At 42.7% G+C, this 25,506-nt stretch overlaps 1 protein-coding gene across 2 annotated transcripts; it reads right to left on the bottom strand.

Moving 5' to 3' along the window:
- Positions 1 to 405: 405 nt before the first annotated feature.
- LOC115081021 (zinc finger protein 420-like) lies at positions 406 to 25,506 on the bottom strand. 2 transcript variants are annotated; one of them, XM_029585538.1, is made up of 7 exons: positions 24,902 to 25,506; positions 11,595 to 11,721; positions 10,713 to 10,826; positions 10,092 to 10,208; positions 6,974 to 7,102; positions 4,138 to 4,245; positions 406 to 3,993 (listed from the first exon to the last, which is right to left on the bottom strand). In XM_029585538.1, exons 1-7 carry the CDS (start codon positions 24,917 to 24,919, stop codon positions 1,748 to 1,750), a joined length of 2,859 nt encoding a protein of 952 aa, XP_029441398.1. In that variant the 5' UTR covers positions 24,920 to 25,506; the 3' UTR covers positions 406 to 1,747. The 2 variants fall into 2 exon arrangements, with proteins under 2 accessions (XP_029441398.1, XP_029441397.1); XM_029585537.1 differs by lacking the exon at positions 24,902 to 25,506 and adding an exon at positions 18,694 to 18,975.

Genomic DNA, 25,506 nt, shown 5'->3' with positions numbered 1-25,506 from the left:
CTTTCCTAATCCAAGCTCAAGGCAAGTTACATTAAATATAATATAAAGCTCCCTTTAGATTCTGAGAGGCTAATTGTTAAAAGTATTTATGCACTCAAAACTGGGTTTTACTTGTGCAAGTGGGCTTTTGAAAAGTGCTATGGTGTATGTTATTGAAATGTCTATAGGATTTACACATGTAAGTGCACTTTAAGAGCTTGAATTTTAAAAGCATTTACATGCTTAAAACAAGGTTTTTACATGTGTAAATGCACTTTGCATATGAAAGTAGGCTTTTGAAAATTGCTACAATATATGTCATTGAATTATCAATAGTTTTTGCCTACTTAACATAGGTAAATGGCTTTTGAAAACTGCTACATTTAAATGCATAACTCCTTTGAGGATTCACCTATAAACGGGCTTTTGAAAATTGCTACAATATATGCTACTTTTATGCACATAACCCTTTTGAAAATTACCCCCTAAATTTGTACCTGAAGTAATGGAGGCTGAAGAGACTTGCCCAAGGTTACAAAAAGCAGTAGCAGGATCTGAACCCGCTGCTCAACCCACTATAGGTTACTCCGCCACTCAGTGACCCAATTGTGACTTGGTCTCCTGTAGCAGGTTCCTCTTAGCCCTCTTGGCTCTCAATGCCCTATCATTCTATTGACTTAGATGACATTAAATAAAATAAAATCTGACGAAACCTGTCTATGCAAATATCTTCTGGAAGTTCCCGCAACACAATACGCCTGAGTACTGTGTGCACTATTTAAGCAACTGATTTTTCTTGCTACAAATAAAATTCTTTAGACTGTCTTCTCTTTATATTTTTTCCTCTAGTTATAAGGGACAATTAAATATATCCCTACAAGATTTCAGCCTTGAGTAACTCTAAATACTATCAACATTCAATCTCACACCACAGCTTTAATTTTCTTACAGCAGGTCCTGTGTCTCCTTGTCAGTGTTCTGAAGTCCCTCTTAACTCTCACAGGCAGACTGCCTCAACAATAATTTCAGGAGAGCCAAAAAAAGCAAGCAACTGAACTGTTATCGATTTCTCTTTTTTTCACTCACAAACAGCTGCTCATATCAGCAATTTATGGCATGGGCTCACTTCTTAAAGAGCCATATCCTCCTTTTACAATGAAGTAAAAAACAACCTTTTAAACTATTTGTCCACACAACCTTACTGTGTCTTGTGACCTGGATTGGCCATTGTTACAGACAGGATGCTAATCTTGATGGACCTCGGTGTGACCCAACCTGGCACTTTTTATGTTTCTATGTACAGGTCTTCTGACATCAATACACTGCACTCAGCAATAAGCATGTGACTCTTTTTGTTCTGTGCTACCTAATCTATATTTGTCTGTTTTGCCAATTTTTTCTATGATGGCTTGAGCCATCTTGTCTATAGTTGACTGTCCTGTGCTGCAATTATCAGTCTCTCATCTTTAGTTTTAAGTTCAACTCTCCTTAGACATTTCTGTGTCAGGTTTTGATCCACATGTAATTGTTGAAATTACTTTTTCTATTTCATGCTGCAATTCTTTAAAGTTCTGCTTCTCTGTTCATGTGTGCTGGTGGATTCTCACTCATTCCTTCCATTCATTAGAATGCTTGTCCAAATTAATGCTTTGAGATAGACTGTGGCCATTAACTTTCGTACTGCAGCCCTGGTCATGTATTTGAGTTTGTTGGTGCTTTAGTTATGCTGGGAGGCCTACGATAGTTGCTCTATATGTATAATCTATTTCTATAAGACCCATTCCTCCTTCACCTCTAGGGAAGTACAAGGTATATGGATCCGTTCGTGTTGTCGCAGGTTGCCTTTCTGAGAGAAACATTTATCACATTCAGAACATTTAAATGGCTTCTCCCCTGTGTGGATTCGTTCATGTTGTTTTAGGTAAGATTTATGAATGAAGCTTTTATCACATTCGGAACATTTAAATGGTTTCTCTCCCAGGTGGATTTTTTCGTGCTGTCTCAGATAGGATTTGTGTATGAAGCTTTTGTCACAGTCTGAACATTTAAATGGTTTCTCTCCATTGTGAAATTTCTGATGAATATTTAACTGTGACCTGTATACAAAACATTTTTCACATTCAGTACATTTAAAAGGCCTCTCTCCTTTGTGAAGCTTTTTATGGGCTATAAGATTTGATTTCCAAGTAAACCTTTTCTCACATTCAGTACATTGAAACTGTTTTTCCCCTGAGTGAATTTTTACATGACTTTCCAGCTCTGCTCTGTGAATTCTTTCATGTTGCTTCATATTGCACATCTGACTGAAACATTTATCACATTCAGAACATTTAAATGGCTTCTCCCCTGTGTGGATCCTTTCATGTTGTTTTAGATACGATTTATGAATGAAGCTTTTATCGCATTCTGTACACTGAAACGGTTTTTCTCCTGTGTGGATCCTTTCATGTTGTTTTAGGTAGGATTTATGAATGAAGCTTTTATCACATTCTGAACACTGAAATGGTTTCTCTCCCATATGTATTCTTTCATGCTGTCTGAGATAGCATTTATGAATAAAGCTTTTATCACATTCTGAACATTTAAATGGCTTCTCTCCCCTATGGATTCTTTCATGTTGCCTCAGATAGGATTTATGAATGAAGCTTTTATCACATTCTGAACATTTAAATGGTTTATCTCCCAAATGGATTCTCTCATGTTGTCTCAGATAGGATTTATGAATGAAGCTTTTATCACATGCTGAGCATTTAAATGGTTTCTCTCCATTGTGAAATTTCTGATGAATTTTTAGCTGCGATCTATATACAAAACATTTTTCACATTCAGTACATTTAAAAGGCCGGTCTCCTCTGTGAAGTTTTTTATGTGCTATGAGGTTTGACTTCCAAGTAAATTTTTTTTCACATTCAGTACACTGAAACTGTCTTCCCCCTGAGTGAATTTTTACACGCCTTTCTAGCTCAGCTCTGTGAATCCTCTCATGTTGTTTCATGGTGCACAGCTGACTGAAACATTTATCACATTCTGAACATTTAAATGGTTTTTCACCCGTGTGGATCCTTTCATGCTGTCTGAGGTTGCCTTTCTGAGTGAAGCATTTATCACATTCAGAGCATTTAAATGGTTTATCCCCTGTGTGGATCCTTTCATGTAGTCTCAGATAGGATTTATGAATGAAGCTTTTATCGCATTCTGTACATTTAAATGGTTTCTCTCCGGTATGTATCCTTTCATGTTGTCGTAGATAGGATTTATGAATGAAGCTTTTATCACATTCCGAACATTTAAATGGCTTCTCTCCTTTGTGAAATTTCTGATGTATTTTAAGTTGAGACTTGTATACAAAACATTTTTCACATTCAGTACACTTAAAAGGTCTGTCTCCTCTATGCAGCTTTTTATGCGCTATGAGGTTTGACTGCCAAGTAAACCTTTTCCCACATTCAGTACATTGAAACTGTCTTACTGCTGAGTGAATTCTTAAATGACTTTCCAGGTCAGCTCTGCTTGTAAAGTTTTTTTCACAATGAGTACATTTTAATGGTTTCTTTTCATTGTGAACATTTTTGTGTGTAATAAGGTTTGTGTTTTTAGGACTTGTTTCCTCTTCTTCAGTACATATAAATGTATTCTCACTTATATTATATTGTTGGATATATCTATAACTTGACTTCTCAGTGAACTTATTCCCACATTCAATCATTTCTTGGTGCTCAATAAAATGTGAGTTTGTGGTGAAGTTTTCCCAACTATCTACACTTTGAAATGGTCTCTCTTCTCCATCGAGTATCTGAGTTTGTATGAGATTTGAGCAGTGGTTGGAATCTCTCTCTTCTTCAATACATGTGTTTGGTGTCTCTTCTCTTTGGGCTATTTCTTCCATGGTTGGTGTTACTCTACTGTCAATTGAAGGACCTGAACTATCTCTGGAGGGGTCTCTGTGTGTCCATTCCTCCCTCTGCTGTCCATCCCACATTCTCTGCATCTCTCTGTTGTTCCCAAATCCATCATCTGTTGGATAAAAATGTGTGTGCTCATTAGTTTGTATTTATAAACCTCCCATCCAATCAGAGGCTCAGGGCAGGATCCAGAACACAAAAATATATAACATTGTAAAGAAACATATAATATTGTAAAAAGGAATATTTTGCTCACCGCTGTTGTTATCAGTATCTTCCTCTTCATCCTCCAGCTGATCGCCGAGATGTGGCACTTCTATTTTCAAAATCTCTACTGTGGGGTCAGGACTGTAACTCTGACTGCCTGTATGAAGAATGGGAAAGGTACCTTCATCTTTTAAACAGTCTTAGATATTAACTTAAGGAAAGCAACATTTTGCTAAAAGTGAGATGCTGGGAATTGTGTGCGCTCTGAAAGTTTAAGTATCTTGGTGGAAGGAGCTAAAGAACACTTGTGGCAAAAGCAGAAAAAGGAACCATGGCAGGTAGGGCATTTGGAGTCCCACAATGCCATGGCCATGAAAATTAGTACAAAAATGCCCTTTGCTGTTGCATCCCACCTCCCTATCTCCTGCTTCTGCCACTGGGGGTCATCCCAATGACAGCTGCTGCCATGGTGGCCAACCTGCTTCTCTCCTTCCTGTTGCTGTTGTCAATAAAGGCCATTCTGCCTCCTTTCCACCAGTGGTGGACCATCCTGCTTCCCTCCTTCCAGCTGCCAGAGAAAGCAAAGAGCATGTGCTGCTGGGAGGTGAGGAGAGGAGGCTTCCTGCAGTAGCAGCAGTGATAAAGGTCAGTAGTAGTAAAGAATAAAAGGAAGGATGCAGAACTGGGTTTTACAAAAGTAGACCAGTGCCTAAGGCAGCCACTCTACTGTGTGGGTCACTTTTTTCATATCATCAGCTGCGATGCCACACCATCTTGTATGGAAGGGCAGCAGCCAACTATCTACTTACATAAGGGGCAGCTTGAGGTAAAAAATATATATATATTAGTCAAAAAAGAGCTAAAAACATAGATGTTTACTAAAGCCTACCAACTCACCCAATGAATCAAAACTTTGCTCCCATCATATAACACTAAGAAGACAGATGGACCCAACAAACTATTATTATTTCTTAGTTCTGTAATATTTGCTTTAATATACGAACCTAGTTCATAAATCAATATATTCTATGTTAACAACCCACTTTCAACCCAAGATCTGGGGTATCCTATTCCCGGAACAGCAAATCGGTGGCTGAAAAATGGAAGGGAAAAGCTGTGGCAGGACCTCTCAGGCCCAACAACACCGGGTCCATTTTGCCGAGTTTGAATTCTTCAGGAGGGTTGTCAATACCCAGCTCAGCAAGAATAACCGGAATAAGGGGTACCAGCTCCTCTTTGCGAAAGAGATGGACCACCTTAGGGTCATCCCCCTCAGCGGCCTGCGAACCTGTTGCCGCCTGTTGTGAATCTGGACCCACCCCATCTGCTCCCTGCGGAATCTGGGGTTGTGAATCTGGCTCTTCGGGCTCCGAATCCTGCGATGAGGAATCAGTACCCCCCCCTCCCCCCGAGGATCTCCTGTGCGGAGGGGACGCTTGGGCTGGACCGGACCCACACCCTCACGAGACCTAGCACATTTGCGAGCATGGGACCTAGCACCCAAGGAGGAAGACTTCCACCCGTCCTGCAGTTTGCCTGCTTTTTTTGCCTTAAAAACTTTATGCAGGAATACAATGAAGGATGAGTCAGAGGAGGAGTCAGAAGTCCCCTCAGGACCGTCCTCCATGTCGGGAGAAGCCGACAACACCGATTCCCTGTCTTCAGGGAGCCTCGGCTGAGGAGAAAGCTGAGGAGGGAAACCCCCCTCCCCCATGGCAGTCTGAGTAGCAGAGCGGAACATCTGTAAAATGACCTCCGTTCCCGCGCTCAGCTGAAAAGGATCAGATGCAGGCAGCACAGCCTCAGCTGATATTGAGGAGATTCGTGCCGACTTAGTTTTTGGCCCTTTTTTGGATTTTCCTGCACCCGAGGAACCTTCTCCCCCCGGCAGACAGGCTGCACACACTCCCTCACGGGAGAGCCGTGCGCGGGCCGAGCCGCACGCGTTACACGCAGTCGACCGCGGCATCGGAGAAGCCGGCAAAGGAACAAACAGCCCACAAAAACCTCAAAAACAGCCTCCCCGACGGTCAAAATGGCAAAAATCCCCCCGCGATGAGAGGGAGGAGAGGACGACGGCCCCAAAACGAAAGTAAAAAATTACCAACTTTTTTTTTTTTAAATTGAGACTTGCCTGAAATGGTCCAGGGTGCTGTGGTCCAGAGTGCTGATCTATCTGGGTGGTGTGAGCCGGGCTCCCCGGTATCGCACCCAAGCTGCCCAAAGTAAATAATAGGGTCCTCAACCTTCGTTGGCAGCTGCCTCAAATCAGCAGGGGATGGCCCTCTCAGGACCTACCTACCCTCTGGGAGGGCTGACCACAGAATCCCTGATTTGCTCCTTAAGCCAGGTTTTTTTTTTTTTTAAAGAGACCAAGTCCCTGATTTTCCAAAACAATTAGCCACTAAAGGAAAATTAGTTTCTTACCTGATAATTTTCGTTCCTGTAGTACCAAGGATCAGTCCAGGACACCTGGGTTGTGACTCCGCACCAGTAGAGTCACAACCCAGGTGTCCTGGACTGATCCTGGTACGTACAGGGAATACTGACTAACTATCCTAAGCAGATTTAATCCCCTAACCAGACTGTAGGTTTTGCACCTCCGCCATCTGCTTGGAGACAGAGTAATACTGGTGGACCTTAGGTGGCACTCTCCTATATAAGGTGGAGCTTTGTTTTAAAAACATCTCTATCTCCATCTGCTAAAGGTGGGGGGGGGGAAAACCAGCAGTCTGGACTGATCCGGGTATGTACAGGGAACTGAGGAGATCCTACAGAAGGAAGGAGAGTAAAATACTGGAGAGGGGGAAGAGGAGGTGCCTTTGGAAAGAGAATCAGAACAGTACAGATCAGCTCAGCACTAGCTTTATGCTAAACTACATCACCTGCTACATGCAGCTCCTCATATGTGCCTGTGATCGTCAGGTTTCCTTCTTCCTCAGAATCCTGGGGCTCAGTCTTGAATCCGTCTTGCATAAATCGGATTAAAATGTCAGGTTTGATATTGGGAGATCCTGTTATGGGAAAACATGGTTACAATATATTTAGAAAAGTTACACCAGACCATATTATTACCAGTGCAAGTGAGCTCAGAATTTGACTGAAATTTGGGGAAAATTTCAAAGGGATTTCAGTAGCTAAGTGGGCATTGATCTGCAGAAAAAATTATTTGGTAAATTACTCCTCCCCCTCCCCATATAGAGAAAACGAGTTGTGCCTGGGACAGGGCTCATGTGGGCCCCAGAAGGGCATGCAGGGATATCATTTTGAAATCTCTGCGCCTGCTTTATCCCATGCGCTCTGCACTTTGATATGTGTGCCTAAGTCTGAGACCAACATGGAGACTATGATTCACCCAGAATCCTCTGCTCTCTTGGCCTGCTTGCAGTTCTGGCCATGGGAACCTTAAATGCCCTATTGACCCTGATTTGGAGAAATTACAGGAGACATCTGGACAGCAGCAGGAGATATCAAAAACTTATGATGGAAGGTCATGGGGTCTCAGAAAAGCAGAAGGAAAAGGTTAGAATCTCACGGGCTAACATTTCAACTAAAGTGATACCAGCGAAACCAGAGTCTTGGAAACCTCCGAGGGTGAAAAACTGACAGGGCAAAGGACTAACAGAAGATTGATGTGAACATCAGGCAAGTGGGCCTCAATTTGTGAAGAGGGATCAGGGTAACTTAGGTTTAATTCATCTTGTTTTGACACAAGAAACTTTGTACATGATACTCCCATGGATTTGAGCAATTTGGGGATTGAGACTGTCTGTGTTATCTATAAAAAGACTTTACTAATGTAAGGAGAAAAACAAAAGGTAGAGCTTCTCCTGAGCTCTGGCCGGAGAGGTTCTGTCCTTCTGTTCCTCCCAAAGGCACCAGCATTGCTTATTGATATGCAATAATAAATTAAAATTTGTTTCTACTAAATTTGGTATGGTACCTTTGTGTCTGTGGATAAGCGCCTTTAATCGTGATTTAGCGCTTAACAACCTACATAGTATGCAGGGTAAAGACTCTCCAAAACACAGGCCCACTATGGGATTTTCTTCCCTTGGTTTTTCCAGTCATATGTATGCTGACAATAACCAGCTTTATTTAGCTGTTCCTTCACTTCCATCACCTGTTTCTTTTCAAATTTCCACTGGGTCTTCCTGCTATTTATTTGTTTAACAGTTAAGCAGTTCAAAGACTGAAATCCTCTTTGTCCCATCCTCGGATGGTATTCCTTCCCCTTTTTCATCATTCACTTCCGATTCAGTCTTCTATCTCTGCCACTGTTCCCTCTAAGCTGTGCACATGTGCATGCGCACAAATGTTTGAATCCTGCACACATAGCAAAACATAGCAAGCCCAAGAAATTCTGATATTATTTGCCCTGTACTGGCTCAGAGTGAACAAATTTGAACTTGGCTTCTAAAAAGTTGCACAGAAAGAAAATGTTTGTGCACACAGAGTTTCAAAAATTTGAAAGAACACGGATCTCTGCCTTTACCTTTGTTGAGAGCTTGTGAGTACTTATGGACTTCGATCTTCGCATTTACTTGTCGATACCATCTTTATGATATCAGATGAATACATCCTTATCTTAATACATCATAAATGACAGCAGATAAAGCCATCCATTCTGCCCAGCAAGATGTTTAGGGTTGTATCTGCTGCTCCATAGATCTCTATGTAATGCCCTCTATTTTACACTTCCTCCTATTCTTGCTTTTCTTCTTCTCTTGTTCTATAAATCTAGGGCTTCTCTAATTCTTAATTTACAAGTTTATTCTCCTTCTGTCCTTTTTCCATCAGCTTCACTGGTTAAGGATTATCCCTACTCCAGAGAGCTTATAATCTAAAAGGAAATAAAGATATCCAGGACGACATTCAATATTGGTTTTGGATAGGGCAAGTTGAGCAGTCATTTGAGGTACCGTGAGATGATGGCCTCCCTGTCATTCCCCAGTGGGCTGGTATAAGCGAGACAAGACAATGAAGCTGCAGTTTCATAAAATCCCATCCGAGTCCATCCCCTTAAAGGTTCATGGGCTCCCGGGCTAGCAGCATTAGAATTGATCCCTGTGGCTTTACGGGGGTGAAGTCAGACAGAACATACTGTGGAGCTAGAAGGAGTGCTGATCATGACTGAGAAGTGGGGCTGGAGAAGAACATTAATCAGGTATGGGGAAGCTAGAGAGGAGAAATGACGACTGGAGTGGGCTGTGGGTGAGCAGCAGCCTTGAAGTAGTGGCCAGTAGTAAGGAAGTGTTGAGTAGTTACATTGTGCTTGCTTATATGGGCAGAAGGAAGAGCCACCAGGCAGAGGTAGGGGCCCGGGGAGACCTATTAAGCTGCTACTGCTGATGGGGAAGTAGGGGCCCATGGAAGTTTGGCCTACAAAGCCCCTATTGTCTCCCCCCCCCTTCCCAAAAAAAAAAAGATTGCTGGGATTGCTGTCTCTAGCAGCAGGGCAAGCAGCAAAAAAACAACCACCACTTTACAACCCCCTTCTAATCCTTTTTTTTTTAACTTTACAAATAACCAGAAAAAGGATTACTTCCCTGAAGAAGGGTGGCATAGGCTTCTCATGATCCTCGCGAGAGGGGAGGGAGCCGGACCACCAGCTGTCACCCCCGGTGCAGAAGGAGCAATTTCGGGGTCCCCAATCCCTGCTCATCCTTAACCTACTACCAGGGGGGATGGTCCCACCAGGACCTGCCAACCCCTGGGAGGATTCTTCTTTTCTTTTTTTAAATATTCTTTTTTTTTTTATTCAGGTACAGAACGCAGGTTTTGCACCTCCTCCATCTGCTGGAGACAGAGAAATACAGAGGAGATGTAGATGGCACACCGGGATAAGAGGCAGTGCCTGCGAAACTTTCTCTGTCTCCATCTGCTGGAAGGGAGAAAAAACCCAGGAGTCTGGACTGATCTGGTTAAGTACAGGGAACAGTAACAATTTTCACCTAGGATGCCACTTGTCCTAGAGCTAGCCTTGAGAACATTTATACTTGCTTGATACAAGAGGATGAACTTGTTCAGTTGTTTCTAATTCAGGATGCTCCATGAATGATGGATCTTCTTCCTCTTGTTTAATGCTCATTGAGAACACAGATGTTACAATTGGAAGGCCTGGGATGAGAAAACAAACGTGTCTAGGAGGATTCACCCAGGCCCTGCTAATATTATATTACAAAATGGTTGGAAAAGGCAATAATCAAAGCTCTTTCTGGGCATAAAATGTTTTACCTTGGGCTTTTTGATTATTGCCCACTCTACACATAGGTATAAATACCCACATATGTTATCAATGTGGGTACTTTTATCTGTGCATGTTTGGAGGCATTGCCAGGGCAGGGTTTGGTTGGGGAAGGCACTTACATAGGTAGTCTGAATAATCAAAACTACCTACATAGGTTTACCTGAGAAAAGTCCCCACAAAAAAAAAAAGCAGACACAATTTTGTGTGGGTATTTTTCCACAGGCAAAAAGCAAAGCAAAAGTACATAAAATTGCATGCAAAAATATGGGCAATCTGATAATCTGCTTCTTTATGTCTCCAAATGTTTGATGTTAATGACCCATCTCTTCTCATTTGAAAATATAAAGCCCTTTAAATCCAGAATATTTGCTTACCAATGGTGGGATCCTTCATGTTTTCTTTTCCCTCCCACTCACAGTGCTGAGTGAAATATGTCTCATCTTCCTTTTTAATTCTGAATACAACATCAGGATTAACAATTGAATAACCTGCGAATAAAAATAGCAAAATTACATTTTAAATTTGTACTTGGAGAATCCCCAGGGTTTCAACTGTTTCCTGATCTAATGGAGGTGAGTGTGGGTATGTGTTTGCTTGACAAAGCTTGGTGAGAAGAGATGGATGCAGCGTGCCTGATACAGTCGTTTCTATTCATGACCCTCCTAGCTGGAGGCATTGCAGGTGCCAGTGCTCTCTGCCAGCCTGTGCCCTCCTGGAGAGGAGGAGTCCCAGCTTCTTATCAGGAGCATCTGAGAAGGAAAACCCATCCTGTGATATAAAGATAACATCATCTAGCAGGAAAAAAGGGGATATATGACCTGTGACATCTAGTTACCACCTGGAGGGGCTACATGTTATATGGTATAGTTAATTAGTACAGAGCTAACAAATCCCTTCCACAGAAGTTGTGGTTCTCTGGAGGAATTAAAAAGGTATATCTTTTCCTTCTTCCCCTGTACCAGCTTTTCTTATATAGAAAACAGAGACTCCAGCTGGTCTTGTATGAACCCTCTAAATTAACATGTATAAATTTTATCTTGTAGCATAGAGCATTATCTTATGCCGGGCTGCTGCAGTGATGTCTCTCACTGGGCCCTGGAGAGCCCAGCAGTTCCTATTGATCTTGGGATGTCATCACATGCTAGGCCCTAAATTTTAGCTGCCCATGGGTCCTGGCATCTAAGATTTTTCCAGCCTGGTAAAATGATAACACTCCTCCTGCAATGGGTGTTATATGATAGAATAGGCATATTTACCTCGTGACATCAGGAGGCCATGAATCTCCTTGATCACCTTCTTGTACAGCTCCTTCTGCCATTCTCCCAGAATGTCCCACTCCACTTTCAAGAAATAAGCAGCGACGTCACTGAATGTGACCGATGCCTGGAACAGCAAACAGGACACCCTCAGACCTCTCCCTCCAGCTTCATTATAACATGTGTATAATAAACTTTGTTATATGGCCTCTGTCAGTGAGATTAGCTAATAGATCATAGCATGAAGAGAGCTCTGTTCTATTTAATCTCCAATCTTTGTACTGATTGTTTTTTTAGAGAAGCATTGGAAATCTGTGGTTGCTCGCTGATTCAGCAACAGGTGGAGGAGGCATCAGTATATGCAGACCAGAGAAGGAGAGAGGAGGAAATCTTATTGAACAAGGAAGTAGCAGCAGCTAGAAAGGTGAGAGGAATGCAGGCTGGTGAGTTGGTATAAGAAAGTGCTGGGGAAAAGCTTCCCTGGGAAAACATCTGAAGAAATTCAGATTGAGCTAATTAACGTACGCCAATGACAGGTAACCATTTTGGGCTTAAAGAGCAGGGCTTAAATGTGTAAAGATAAGAAGAAAGCCAACTCTTCCTCCTTCTAAGGCACAATGGTACAGAGTCAAGAGAAAGGCTGAAACAATGTCTGACAACTATTTCAAGCTGGATGGGTGAAAAAAGTCTCTAAAGTGAACCCAGAAAAAGCTGATATTTTTTGCCTTAGAAATTCCTGTGTCATTTACCTGTAGCTCTGCCCTCTGATGCTTAAAGATGAAATGTGCAGTTTAGACATTTTTCTTGACATATTACTGATATATGGAGACAGAGGCTTTCACGAAGTTTTACGTGTGTTCTTTTCCTGCAGACACTAGTAGTAGGGACACATTTGGACTATTGCAATGGTCTTTACATGGTTCTCCCAGCGCAATTCATTACAAGGTTGAATTAGGATAAAACTGCACAGCTGGGATGGTGAAAGGCACAAGAGGAAGTGCCCTCTATCACCAATACTGAAAGAACATTATTGGCTGCCAGTTTAAGGTCCTAATGTTACTTTTCAGTTTTTGGCAGGTCTAGGCCTGACCTATTTTTTGAATCAGATTGACTGGTACACCCCCTTCGATTGGCCTATTGTGTACTATTACAGGTACTCAATTCCTTAGATTTCTGATTGGAAAAAAAACAAAACAAAACAGGAATCAAGTGTTTTCTTGGTTAGGTCCTAAATTATGGAATATGATGCCTAAAGAGCTTCCCTTGGAGCAGCCAGAGGATGTGGTGTAAGCAGTTAGCATAACTGGGATTAAAAAGGGTTTAGACAAGTTCCTAGAGGGAAACAGAAGCCACTGGTCATCCCTGTTTACAAGCAAGAAGAATCAGACCTATTCTTTGGGATCTTGCCAGGTATTTATTTATTTTGAAATATTTATATTCCACCTATAACGAAAGGTGGAATATAAATATTATAATATAAAACAATAAAGCATAAGCAAATTGCAACACAGAAATAGAACACAGAAAATATATTACATTTCTGAATTTTTATCTATTTTATTTTGATTATTTTAATATTTTCTTTTAACTTTATTGTAAACCGTTATGATTGAATAATACAGAATGACAGTATATAAAAGTTTAAATAAATAAATAAATCCCATTAAAAACAAATACTGACCCCTGGTCACAGGCAGGCTGCTGGGTTTGATGGACCTTTGGGACTGACCCAGTATGGCATTTCTCATTTTCTTTTCAGGCGTAAATTGAAGGCCAGTTTTTTTTTTAACTCCGCTTCTTTCTCATGATATTGTATATAGTTTTGTATTCTGAGGATTCTTTCAATGAAGTAGGGTGCACTGGGAAACTGTATTGTTTGTTCAGTATTCTGTAAATTTGCTGGCATGTATTGCGAACTCCACATTGAAGAATTTGGAATTTGCGGTATATAAGAAATAAATTGGAAGTGGAAGTGTATGTGTGTGAGAGACAGGGAAAATAAGAAGTGTCATGCTAGTTCAGACCAATTGTCCATCAAGTCCAGCATCCTGTCTTCAGCAGTAGCCAGTCTAGGTCACTAGAAGGTACGCAGCTGATCTCCAGAGGAGAGTCTGTTGCATGTTGCTCACTCCCAGAAGTAAGCAGTAGAGACACCCAAATCTAGCTGGTTAATAATTATTTAAGAACTTTTCCACCAGAAACATGCCCAAACTTTTTTTTAAAACACATACTACTAGCTTTGTTCACATTTTCTGGCAACAAATTCCATGGTTTAATTGAGCACTGGTTGAAAAACCCCCACTTTCTTTAATTAGTTTTAAATCTGCTACTAGCTAGTTTCATGCAGAGTCCCTTAGTACTATTTGAAAGGGTAAACAACTGCCCACTATTTATCTCTTCCACCCAGCTCATGATATTATAAACCTTTATCATATCCCCCTTATGTCATCTCATCTCCAAGCTGAAGAGCCTAACCTGTTTAGCATTTCTTCATAATGGAGCCGTTCCATTCCCTTTATCATTTTTGTCACCTTTCTCTGTACTCTGTCCTGTTCTGCTATGTCTCTTTTGAGATGGGGTGACTAACTACACGCAGTACTCAAGGTATGGTCATAGCATGGCTCACTGCAGAGGCAATATGACATTCTGTTTTATTTCCTATTTCTTTACGAATAATTCCTAACATTTTCTTTGCTTTTTTGGCATCCATTATAGTAGTTATAACTCCCTACTACTAGGGAGTTACACTAGATAACCATTATAGTAGTATAACTCCCTACTACTAGGGAGTTATACTAGATAACCAAATGAATTACAGATCTTTCATTAACAACATCATAAAGGATGGATTCTTCAAATTACAAGTCTTAAAAAGATTGAGACCCCTCTTCCATTTTCAAGATTTCCGATCAGTTTTACAAGCAATCATTCTCAGTAAAATAGACTACTGCAATTCACTACTACTTGGCCTCCCTGCTAACTCCACAAAACCTCTACAAATGTTGCAGAACGCAACAGCATGGATTCTAACCAAGACAAACAAAAGAGACCATATAACACCCATCTTGAAAAATCTACACTGGCTTCCTATCAAATTCAGAATACTTTTCAAAGCACTCTCATCAATCCACAAGGCAATACATAACATCGCCCCACTCGAGCTCAAGATCCCTCTTCAACCTCACACCTCAACCAGACCAGTGAGACAAGTTTACAGAAACAACCTACAGGTCCCACTGATGAAGACAGCATTAAGTAAAAGAGCTTTCTCCACTGCCGGTCCCAAACTTTGGAACTCTCTCCCATCAGACCTCAGACTAGTGCAATGCCCTAATGTATTTAAAAAAAGACTCAAGACCTGGTTATTCAACCAAGCATTCTCCTAACTTCAGCATTTATGTTTATTCCAACCTATGATCCCTTTCATAGGTAACCCCCAGAGAGCAATATTAAAAACCTAGCCTTATGCCCAACACCCGTTCGTAACTCCAGCCTACATTAGGCCCCATATCTGTTACTTTATGTTGTTAACCCCTTTTATTGTTATCCAAGTTCAATTTGGAGGACGACTTGCTGCTTCTGCGGAGGTCCGCAAGGTGATTGTAGGAAGAGATCCCGCAGGGGTCGAGCAAAATCCAAAGTGTAACCGGGATTTACAATATTTAGGACCACTGGTCTGAGGTAATCTTGACCCATTTCTCTCGAAAACGCGAAAGTCAACCCCCAATCCGTGGAACCGAGGAATGGGCCGGCGCCCCTTCATTGGGGAGATTTATTGTTGTGGGCAAAAGCATGGGTGGCTGCGGTTCGCTGAGGCTGTCTGCCACAAAAGGAATATGTCCATGATTGTGCTCAGGTAGCCTATTGTCGAAGGTTATAGGACGAGGAACCCCTACCTGTCCGGAAACGGTGTTGCCCCCGAAAACGGCCCCTGTAGGCATCGGGTGAGCGGCCCGACCTGGGCTTGTCCTCCGGGAGCTTGTAAACCTTGTTGTCTCCCAAGGCCTTTATAAGCTGTTCGAGTTCATCTCCAAATAATAATTTCCCCCTAAAAGGAAAGGAACCTAGCTGAGACTTGGGCGAGGCATCCGCCGACCAGTTATGTAGCCATAGAAGTCGCCTGGCAGACACCGCCGAAGACCTAGTGCGTGCTAAAGTACGGAGGAGATCATACAAGGCATCAGCTGTATAGGCTACCGCCAATTCTATTTGGTTCGCCTGCTCGACTTCCCCCAGGGGAAGGTCCTGGGCCGTGAGCATCTGTTGAACCCAACAGAGGGTAGCCCTTTGCATAAGGCTACTACATACTGCGGCTCGTACCCCCAAGCCAGACACTTCAATAATCCGTTTAAGTAACACTTCCAGTTTCCTATCCTGGAGGTCCTTGAGTGCTGTGCCTCCCGTCACAGGGATAGTAGTATGCTTCGCTGTGGCTGTGACCGCTGAATCTACCTTAGGAACCTTAAGGAGATCGAGTGAATCATTGGGAAGCGGGTAAAGCTTCTCCATAGCCCTAACCCTCAATGAGGCCTCAGGTGTCTCCCATTCGCGGGACATGAGCTGGAAAAGCTATGGATGGAACAGAAAAGTTTGGGGTGGAACCCGAAGACCCGCCAAAACCGCATCCCCTGGGGAGTTATCAGACACCTCTTGCGGGATAGGGATCTCCAGTTCCTGGAGTACATGGGAGATTAAGGGGTTCAGTTCCTCTCTGTGGAACAAGCAGAGTACCTGCGGATCATCCTCCTCCACCGGGGTGGCTTTATCTACTCCATCACCTCCTGCCTGGTTGGAGGGATCCAGAAGTTCCTGATCCGCCAGAATAAGGGGGTCCGACAACCCCCCCCCAGAGGATTCTGGGGGGGGGGGGGGCTCCCCTGATCCTTGGAAGCTCTGAAAATCTTAGCCCAGATAGGAGACTGGAATTCCCCATCAGCCTCAGTTTCCATATATGCCTTGTGTAAAAGCAGAACAAACTGAGAAGGGGTGCTGCCGCTTTAAGGGCTCCCCCAACGGCATAGGCTGAGGGGGAGCCGAGGCATCCTACAAGCCGCGCGGTCGTTGGGGACTGAGGGCCGGCGGGGACAGAGGGGAAGGATCCTCCTCCCCCTCCGATGAAACTGCATCCCTGTCAGCTGCAGGCAAGATGGCCACCGCTCCCGCGCTGGTCGGGAGCGAGGCAGGCCCCTGCCTGACAGCTGACTGCCGACCACGCGGACCCAGCAAGGCCGCCCCCCGAGCCGAATTTGACCGGCGCAAAGGCCCCTCGCCCCTGGGGAGACACCAGGAGCAGAGGCCTTCGCGGGAGAGCCAGATCCCCGGCTCTCCACATGCTGTACACTCGCTGCCATGCGGCATGAAAAAAAGAAGTGCAGCAGCCGAGTGAAATATCCGCTTTGAGCAGGCAATGGCTGACAAAGGGGAGCAATCAGTGGTAAAAATAAAGTGTTTGAACCCTGACTTGTTATATATTTATTTAATGTTTATAAGTCAGCCTTGGTGGACAGCCAGGCCAAAAATAGAAGGCTCAAAAATAGAGGGGGAGAGTAACCGGTCTACCGGTAAGTTTTCCCCCTCTGCTCACCGGGTCAGTAATCTAATTTTCCGGGAAAGTAGTTGCAGGACAATGCCGTGCCTTGCCCGCCAGAAGATAGCTGCTGCTTCACTGCAAACTCAAAAATGTCCTTCTTATATTTGTTATTTCTTTTGAAAGAATTGGATGTATTGGATGAATTATAATATTCTGTTATGCAATAAGTATGTAACTGAATTACAAAAATTTAGAAATAATTTAAAAAAAATGTCCTTTTTTTTTTACAGTAAAGTTTGATTTAGTCAAAGGTTGTCTGAAAAAGAGAAATCAAACCTGAGGGGAACAAATCCTGGGAAATTTAGACAGAACCAGGACTGCAGGTTATGCTCTCTCACTCTGCTGGAGTCTGAGAAATACTGAGGGATCGCAGGTGGCACACCAGGTTATATGGTGGGGGCTTTTCAGCTTTTCTCTGACTCCATCTGCTGGAAGGGAGGCATAACCCAGCAGTCTGGACTGATCCTGGTACATACAGGGAATCAAATTTAGCTAAGGCTTCCAAACTGGTATTTTTAAACAATCTCTCTGCTTCATGCAAACTTTTGACCCTTGAAACTGCTCCTTTCAGTTTCATCCTAATTTCCTAATTTTATCAATCTTCATTTTTACAGTTAAATGCTACTGCAGTAATTTGAATTAATGTGATTATATCAAATTTGAGTGCATTATGATCGTCACTATTGCCAAGGGGCCTACCACTGTTACTCCTTGCACCAGGTCCTGAGAACCGCTGAAAACTAGATCTAAAGCAGCTTCTCTCACGGACTCTAGGACCATTTGCTCCATGAAGCATTTATTTATGCCATATAGAAATTTTGCCTCTCAAGCATGCCCTGATGAGACATTTATCCAATCAATAATGGGGTAATTGATATCCCATTATTACTGCACTGCAAATATTAATCTCTGTTAACACTTCACAATCTGTTTTATCATCCTAGTCAAGTGGACAGTAGTATACCTCTGCTGCTATACTCTTTTCCATTTTATATGAAATTTCAATCCACAGAAATTCCAGAGTGCAGTTTGTTTCCTACAGATCTTTCATCCGTCTCGATTCAATATAATCTTCAACACATAGTGCCACCCCACCTCTAATTCAGTCTGCCCTATCATTTTGATATATCTTGTTCCTTGCTTTCAGTGTCTCATACAAATAATAATTTGGGATTTTTAGCCTGCATATCCAAATAGTGCTCAAGGTGGCTTACACCATTAGAATTCAGGCACAATAATTCCCTGCACCAAAGAGCTTTCAGTAGATGATTTACCCAAGGTCACAAGGAATATCAGTGGGGGAAGTGAAATAGGATCCCTGGTTTCTCTGGTTCTCAGACCATTGCTTTAACCACTAGGCCAGAGAGTATGTGGGTGTGTGATTGTTTGCATAACTGTGTGTAAGACAGTGTTGGGGTGTGTGTGTATGTGAGAGTGTGTGTATAAGTCTGTGAGAGTGTTTGCGTATGAGATAATGGATGTACTAGAGGTTAGAAAATAATTTATTACCGGATCAGAAACCAGCGCATTCATTTCCCTCTGAATTCTGCTGCTTCAGGGATGGATTCAAGCTGGAGATTTCCCTTTTCCTGGGCAGATGCTGGGAAAGGTAAATAAAGACTGGGGGGAGGCTAGACTGATTTCTGAGGGTCTCAGATTAAGACCGCCCTCTCCCCCTCTGTAGTGTGGAGGGGACGAATTTGGGACTGAGGCTTGCAGGAATTTCCAGTCATGGAGAGGCAGAAAGTTTCTGCTTTTATGTTGAGTCTTTTCTGCTCTTTACAGCCCTGCAGACACTAGAAGAATAGAAAGAAGCAGAGCATGCGCAAAGCTCCCTAGCTGAGGCCATGCTGGGGAGATCCTGCCTCCTTAAGGTGGAACGGTGCAGATAGCAGATAACCGCAGCAGGGCATCAGGGACTGGAGGAACAAGTCAGGGACCTGGTTTAGTCCAGCTGCATCTATGTGTAACCCTGATTCCTTTGATATGGTATGATCCAGTCACCCTGACCATGGGTTTTAATTTGATATGGCTTGGGTGAATTGAGCATGCTCAGAAAGCTGTTAGGGGTGGGGTAGCTGGAAGAGTGGAGAAGGAATGTGTGGAGTGCAGATGTGAAAAGGGAATCCTGCTTACATAAGTTTTAGAAGGTCTGTAAAAATGTGATTGTAGAATGTTTATTTAATTGGATGGCTTAAAAGCAGAACCTGGGAGCTGTTCCAGCTCCTTAGTAGTGCATCGCAAGCTCCTAAGGAGAATCGTGTTGCAAACCTGTGATTTCCTAGACCAGTAAGGAGGATTGAGCTAATGCTGCAGACTGGATCAGGAAGCATGTGAAAGACTGTTCAGAATTTACTGCACACGGAGGACAGATGCAGAGCATACAGTAGTTGAACAGACTTTTCCTAATTGGTTCAAAAGAATTAATCATGATGAACATCAATCCATTTGCTCTATGGTTGTGAGATGTTTTTTTAAATCAGTGTTATAATAATAAAAAAGGCGACATTTACATACACAAGCACAGCAATAGAGAAGGGGTCTAAAACCTTTCAAAGACGAGCCATCTTTTGATTTTGTCTTTGACTAAAATGTTTTGAGCCACATCACAGCTTGAATAGTTATACATCTCCCACATGCATACATAAAGGGGTAATTTTCAAAAGCTATTTATCGCCACTGAATACTCAATTTTGTGCATATTTTTGTGCACATAAAACAGAGGTGGTCTGGGGTGGCATTTGGATTGATGTGCTTACTACTGATTTTAAAATGCATACACGCAAATCCACAGGCACAAACTGCACCATGCCAAGAGCAGGTGAGTTTGTGTGTGCACTTTCTGAGAAATCGGAAAGCAAAAGTTATGTGCATGCTTCTCCTTAGAAATTTTGTGGTTAAAAAGTTATCCACAGACTTTCTCATATTTTGAAAATTACCCTCCCTAAAGACTATTTTCAAAGTCATTTTTGCAGGTAAAACAGCATTTTACCCGCAGAAATGGGGGGGGCCCCACCGCATGATGTCACTACCTCCAGGTACTTAGCCTCCGTTCACCACCAGTGCTATGAGTTAGCAAGGATTACAATCCAGCTAATTCTGACCGCTTCTAAGCTGCTCGCTTGGAACACCACCTCCTACCCTTTGGGGTACCTTGCTGATTCCGGGAAGCTCTGGGTACCCGATCCTCGGGGGCCCTTCTGCTTCTGTCCACCCTCCGGGGTTTGCCTTGCTTTAACTACCCTGGGCACCCGCTTCTCGGGGGTCTTGTCTGTTCGCTACGACCAAAGACAGAGCCTTTTCGATAGCAGGCCCATCGATCTGGAACAGTATCCCATCAAACCTCAGACTGGAGCCATGCCTTTTAACTTTCAGAAAAGGACTTAAGACCTGGCGCTTTCAACAAGCCTTCCCTGAACCTCCAGACAAACACTAGTTGGCCTTCATTCCTACCCGGTCTGGCACTTCATTTCTCAAAGAAAAAATAAATGGACTCTGAGACATTAAGGTTAAAGCACCATCCTTAAGTTTTTAACTTGTACACTCTATGGTAAAATTTCTTTTACCGGCCTATCTTCTTTCCAGCTTGTTGCAAGCTTCCAAGTTTCTCTCCCCCTGTTGATTGTAACTTTGACTTATTCCTACTTATTGTTATCTTTCGTTTACGTGAATTTGTTACTCTTGTTTTTTCCCTTTGTTAAATTGTAAACCGATCCGATATGATAATTTACTATGAAGGTCGGTATAAAAAATTGTTAAATAAATAAATAAATTCTTTCCTCAAGTACCCTATCGGACACCTTAGGTACTCGCTCCTCGAGGGCCTACTCTCTCTGGGTATCCTGCACCACGGACCATGGGTCCTCCATCTTGACTCATCTTCTACAGTGGAAGTTACCACTTCGACTAAAGCTTTCAACCCTGTGAGTACCTCCGCTCTTCAGACTCTCTATCTGCTTCACCCTACCAGATTCTCGGGTTACCCCGCGCTACGAACCACTACCGGATCTGTCTACATCTGCCTTCCCTGCTGAAACCGGGTTCTTGGGTTACCCTGCTCTGCGGACCACTACCAGACCTACGCCTTCAGCTTGGGTGAGAGCATTCAACACCAGTACATCTTGAGTCTGATTGGAGGTCATTACAGAGATACTACGAGTCTACAGGCACTGTCCGCTCCTCGGGCAGCACCGTTGCTGTAAAATAAAGCTTCCTCTCTTCTGTGTCCGCTTACTACTGAGTTTAGCCTATTGTTGTGGTTCCCCACAGGGCCCCTCTCCATGGGAGGAGACATCGCCACTACGACAAAGGGTCCACAACTTTGCTCCAAACACAACAACCACATGTAGATAGGCCCAGATATAGTACCTGCAGAAAAAACAGGTGAAAGTCTCTGTTGGTAACATATCCTGCAATAATAATCAAAGCAAAGGCAAAAGTAAATTCACAGTTTTGTAGATCTCTAAAGGCTAGAGGAGGGGAATGAAGTAAGAGGCATAGGGGTAGCTTGTTGATAGAGCAGTTACTACCCTTAACCAATAAGCCTTCATAATGTTGATGCAACTCCATCATTGAACTGTAACAATCTGTGATAACAAATAAGCATGGGGGTAACTTGCTTGATGCGGCGGTTACTACCCAACCAATAAGCCTGATACTACACTTCTGATGCAACTCCAACATTGCTCTCTGCTTCAACAGCAGGGGGTGGAGGGAAAATGGACTCAAACAGTAACCAATAAAAGCCCTGCCCTTGGCAGTCTGGGAAATTGATAAGTATGGGAGATTGCTGGGCACACTGGATGGGCCATTTGGTCTTTTTCTGCCATAATTTCTATGTTAAGTTTTGCTTTATTGATGCAAACCCTGCAGAGTCAAAACTACATTTTAGGGAGTTTAATTATTGCCCCATAATGGAGATACACAAATCCTAATAAAAACATAACATATGACAAACTAATTGTGATGGATCTCAACTTAAACTGACACTAAACCCTAAAAAGACTGAAATAATTTGGCTAAGTAGAAGCTTATTAATAGCAAAATCAGCTGCCATAGACCTCGGAAACTTTCAAATTACTCCCTCAACTCAAGTATGGGATTTAGGTGTACAGCTAGATGAGAACCTCACAATGAAAATGTCCATCAGGAAACGGATTAAGACAGTTAGGCTAAACTGTGTATACTACAAAGGTTGAAACCACTATTAACTGTTGTAGACTTTCGTACAGTGTTACAAACTCTAATATTCTCAAACCTAGACTATTGTAATTCCTTACTTCTTGGTCTGCCAGCAAGTCAATTAAAACCACTACAACTACTTCAGAATGCCGCAGCAAGACCATTAATAGGATCTAAGAAATATGATCACATAACACCCTCCCTGATGGCACTGCATTGGTTACCAATACAATCTAGAATCAACTATAAAGTAATTATGATAATATTCAACACCGTTCACTCCAATAACACCGGACTGTTAGGAGTGACACTGCAACCATATAATCCTCAATGGACACTAAGATCCCAAAATAAAGGACTATTAAATATTCTCACAATACGGTGCACACACCTGACACAAAGAAGAGATTTGAGTATTCTCCACAGCGGGTTGAAAGCTCTGGAATTCTCTACCTGAGACTATTCATAAACGCTTATAATTTAATTTAAAACACAGAATATACTGAGCCTCAAAGACATGAAGGACAAAAGATAATTGTATTACAAAGAATAAATCAACTGAGAGAATGTGAGGTTCTCAAACATCCCACAGACTTAGATGTGAAAACCACCATTCTTATCCGCTATTACACTTACACCATGCTATTTGTACTAGCCTAATTCCATAAGTCCAAGAAACTGCCTTTAGACAGATGGAAATTAATACCTACAGAAGATAACCAATCATTTTGTCTCTGACTGCTGAATTTATTAACTATGAATTTCACTTTGTAAACCGTTGTGATCGACACACGGAACGACGGTATATGAAATGTTTAAATAAATAAATAAAATAGGAAAATGTGATGGGGAATAAAATTTCACAAGTCACAGCCCCAGGACTTTCCATAGCCCTCCTTACCCCCTTCACACAGAAGAGGAACCACAGAAAACCAGTATTTGGGGGCTTGTGGGGTTTTTTTAGACAGCTCGGACTATGTAAAGACAATACCAACCCTGGGGCTAGCGTTACGTTTTCCATGTTAAAATGTGCACATCAGGCACCTGAATTTATTAACTATGAATTTCACTTTGTAAACCGTTGTGATCGACACACGGAACGACGGTATATGAAATGTTTAAATAAATAAATAAAATAGGAAAATGTGATGGGGAATACATTTCACAAGTCACAGCCCCAGGACTTTCCATAGCCCTCCTTACCCCCTTCACACAGAGGAGGAACCACAGAAAACCAGTATTTGGGGCTTGTGGGGTTTTTTGTTTTTTTTAGACAGCTCGGACTATGTAAAGACAATACCAACCCTGGGGCTAGCGTTACGTTTTCCATGTTAAAATGTGCACATCAGGCACCTGAATTTATTAACTATGAATTTCACTTTGTAAACCGTTGTGATCGACACACGGAACGACGGTATATGAAATGTTTAAATAAATAAATAAAATAGGAAAATGTGATGGGGAATACATTTCACAAGTCACAGCCCCAGGACTTTCCATAGCCCTCCATACCCCCTTCACACAGAAGAGGAACCACAGAAAACCAGTATTTGGGGGCTTGTGGGTTTTTTTTAGACAGCTCGGACTATGTAAAGACAATACCAACCCTGGGGCTAGCGTTACGTTTTCCATGTTAAAATGTGCACATCAGGCACCTGAATTTATTAACTATGAATTTCACTTTGTAAACCGTTGTGATCGACACACGGAACGACGGTATATGAAATGTTTAAATAAATAAATAAAATAGGAAAATGTGATGGGGAATAAAATTTCACAAGTCACAGCCCCAGGACTTTCCATAGCCCTCCATACCCCCTTCACACAGAAGAGGAACCACAGAAAACCAGTATTTGGGGGCTTGTGGGGTTTTTTGTTTTTTTTAGACAGCTCGGACTATGTAAAGACAATACCAACCCTGAGACTAGCGTTACGTTTTCCATGTTAAAATGTGCACATCAGGCACACGGTGATTTTTTTGCATGGGGGGGGGGGGGGGTATTTGCTAATAGCCTCATCTACATGCATTTACATGGTTTGGACGCACGTTTTGGATGCGCTAATCCTCTTATTACATCGGGTGTTGCCTAGTGCATCCAAAACGCGTGTCCAAGAGCTTGTTAGCCTGTGCGCTAGGCTCAGTGCATGATACAGCATCGGCCTGCCAGTGTATCACCATAACATTGGCTTACCGCATCGGCAGTTAAATAAAGTTGCTTGAACGTTAGGAAGCGGTGCACTGAATTTCAGTTCACAGCTTTCTGCTTGTTCTAACCAGTCCGGTACTAGACCGCACAGGGCGTGTGCACTAGCAGGACATGGGCCTACATATGTGGAACCCCATAAAATATGAGAGGTATCTGCTGCCTTTTGGAAGCTAAGCACCAGTCTGATGTAGGTTCACAAAACCTATCCCAGTGGTCAAGCAGATGATGTAGTGGACCTGACACAAAGGCAAGGGCAGTATTCATCAAGCTAGACAGAGGAAAAACCCAAATACCATTTTTCCCCCTCTGTTCACTCCCTGACTGCTCACCAGTCTTCTGTCTCTCATAGATGCCTCTCGACGAACCTACGCCTTGAGGGTAAGGAGTACTCTCAGGGTATATTCAAACAAGAAAACTTGTATTTAAACTATTCCTGTCTTACCACGGTCAGGTTAGAAAAAAAATATAAAATGCCCTGAGTTAATCAAAAAATGTGTGGGAGAGACTAAAAAGTGAGGGGGATCGGGGGAAGCGGTCGAGAGTGGTGGGATGGCTAGGGCTGTGTGGTATGAGGGAATTGAAGATCTGGATATGGGGAGAGAACCAGTGAAGGTATTGCACATGCCCGGCTGTGTGGTGCCAGTGAGGAGAAGGGATGGGGCAATGGACGTGCAGGGAGAGTGAGTGAGGGTCTCACAAGGGCATGCATCACTGGATGTACTTAAAACGTGATGCTGGGTGACTAGCCTGCAGCTAACTCCATTGGCATGGCAATTTTGCACGTGCGGCCAAAAGAATACACAGAATAATTAAAATCAAAGGGGGAGAAGCTGGCGGCTCTCTACTAGTTCCAACCCCGTTTATCTGTAATGTTTTTTTTTTCTCGGCAGAGGTTGACTGAGCCACTGCACCACAGCCTCCGTCCGGAGCCGTA

Source organism: Rhinatrema bivittatum, chromosome 19, assembly GCF_901001135.1.
Source record: "Rhinatrema bivittatum chromosome 19, aRhiBiv1.1, whole genome shotgun sequence".
NCBI classification, from domain to species: domain Eukaryota; kingdom Metazoa; phylum Chordata; class Amphibia; order Gymnophiona; family Rhinatrematidae; genus Rhinatrema; species Rhinatrema bivittatum.
Note: the sequence above shows the minus strand (reverse complement) of the source record. Positions and strands in the feature narration are given on the sequence as shown.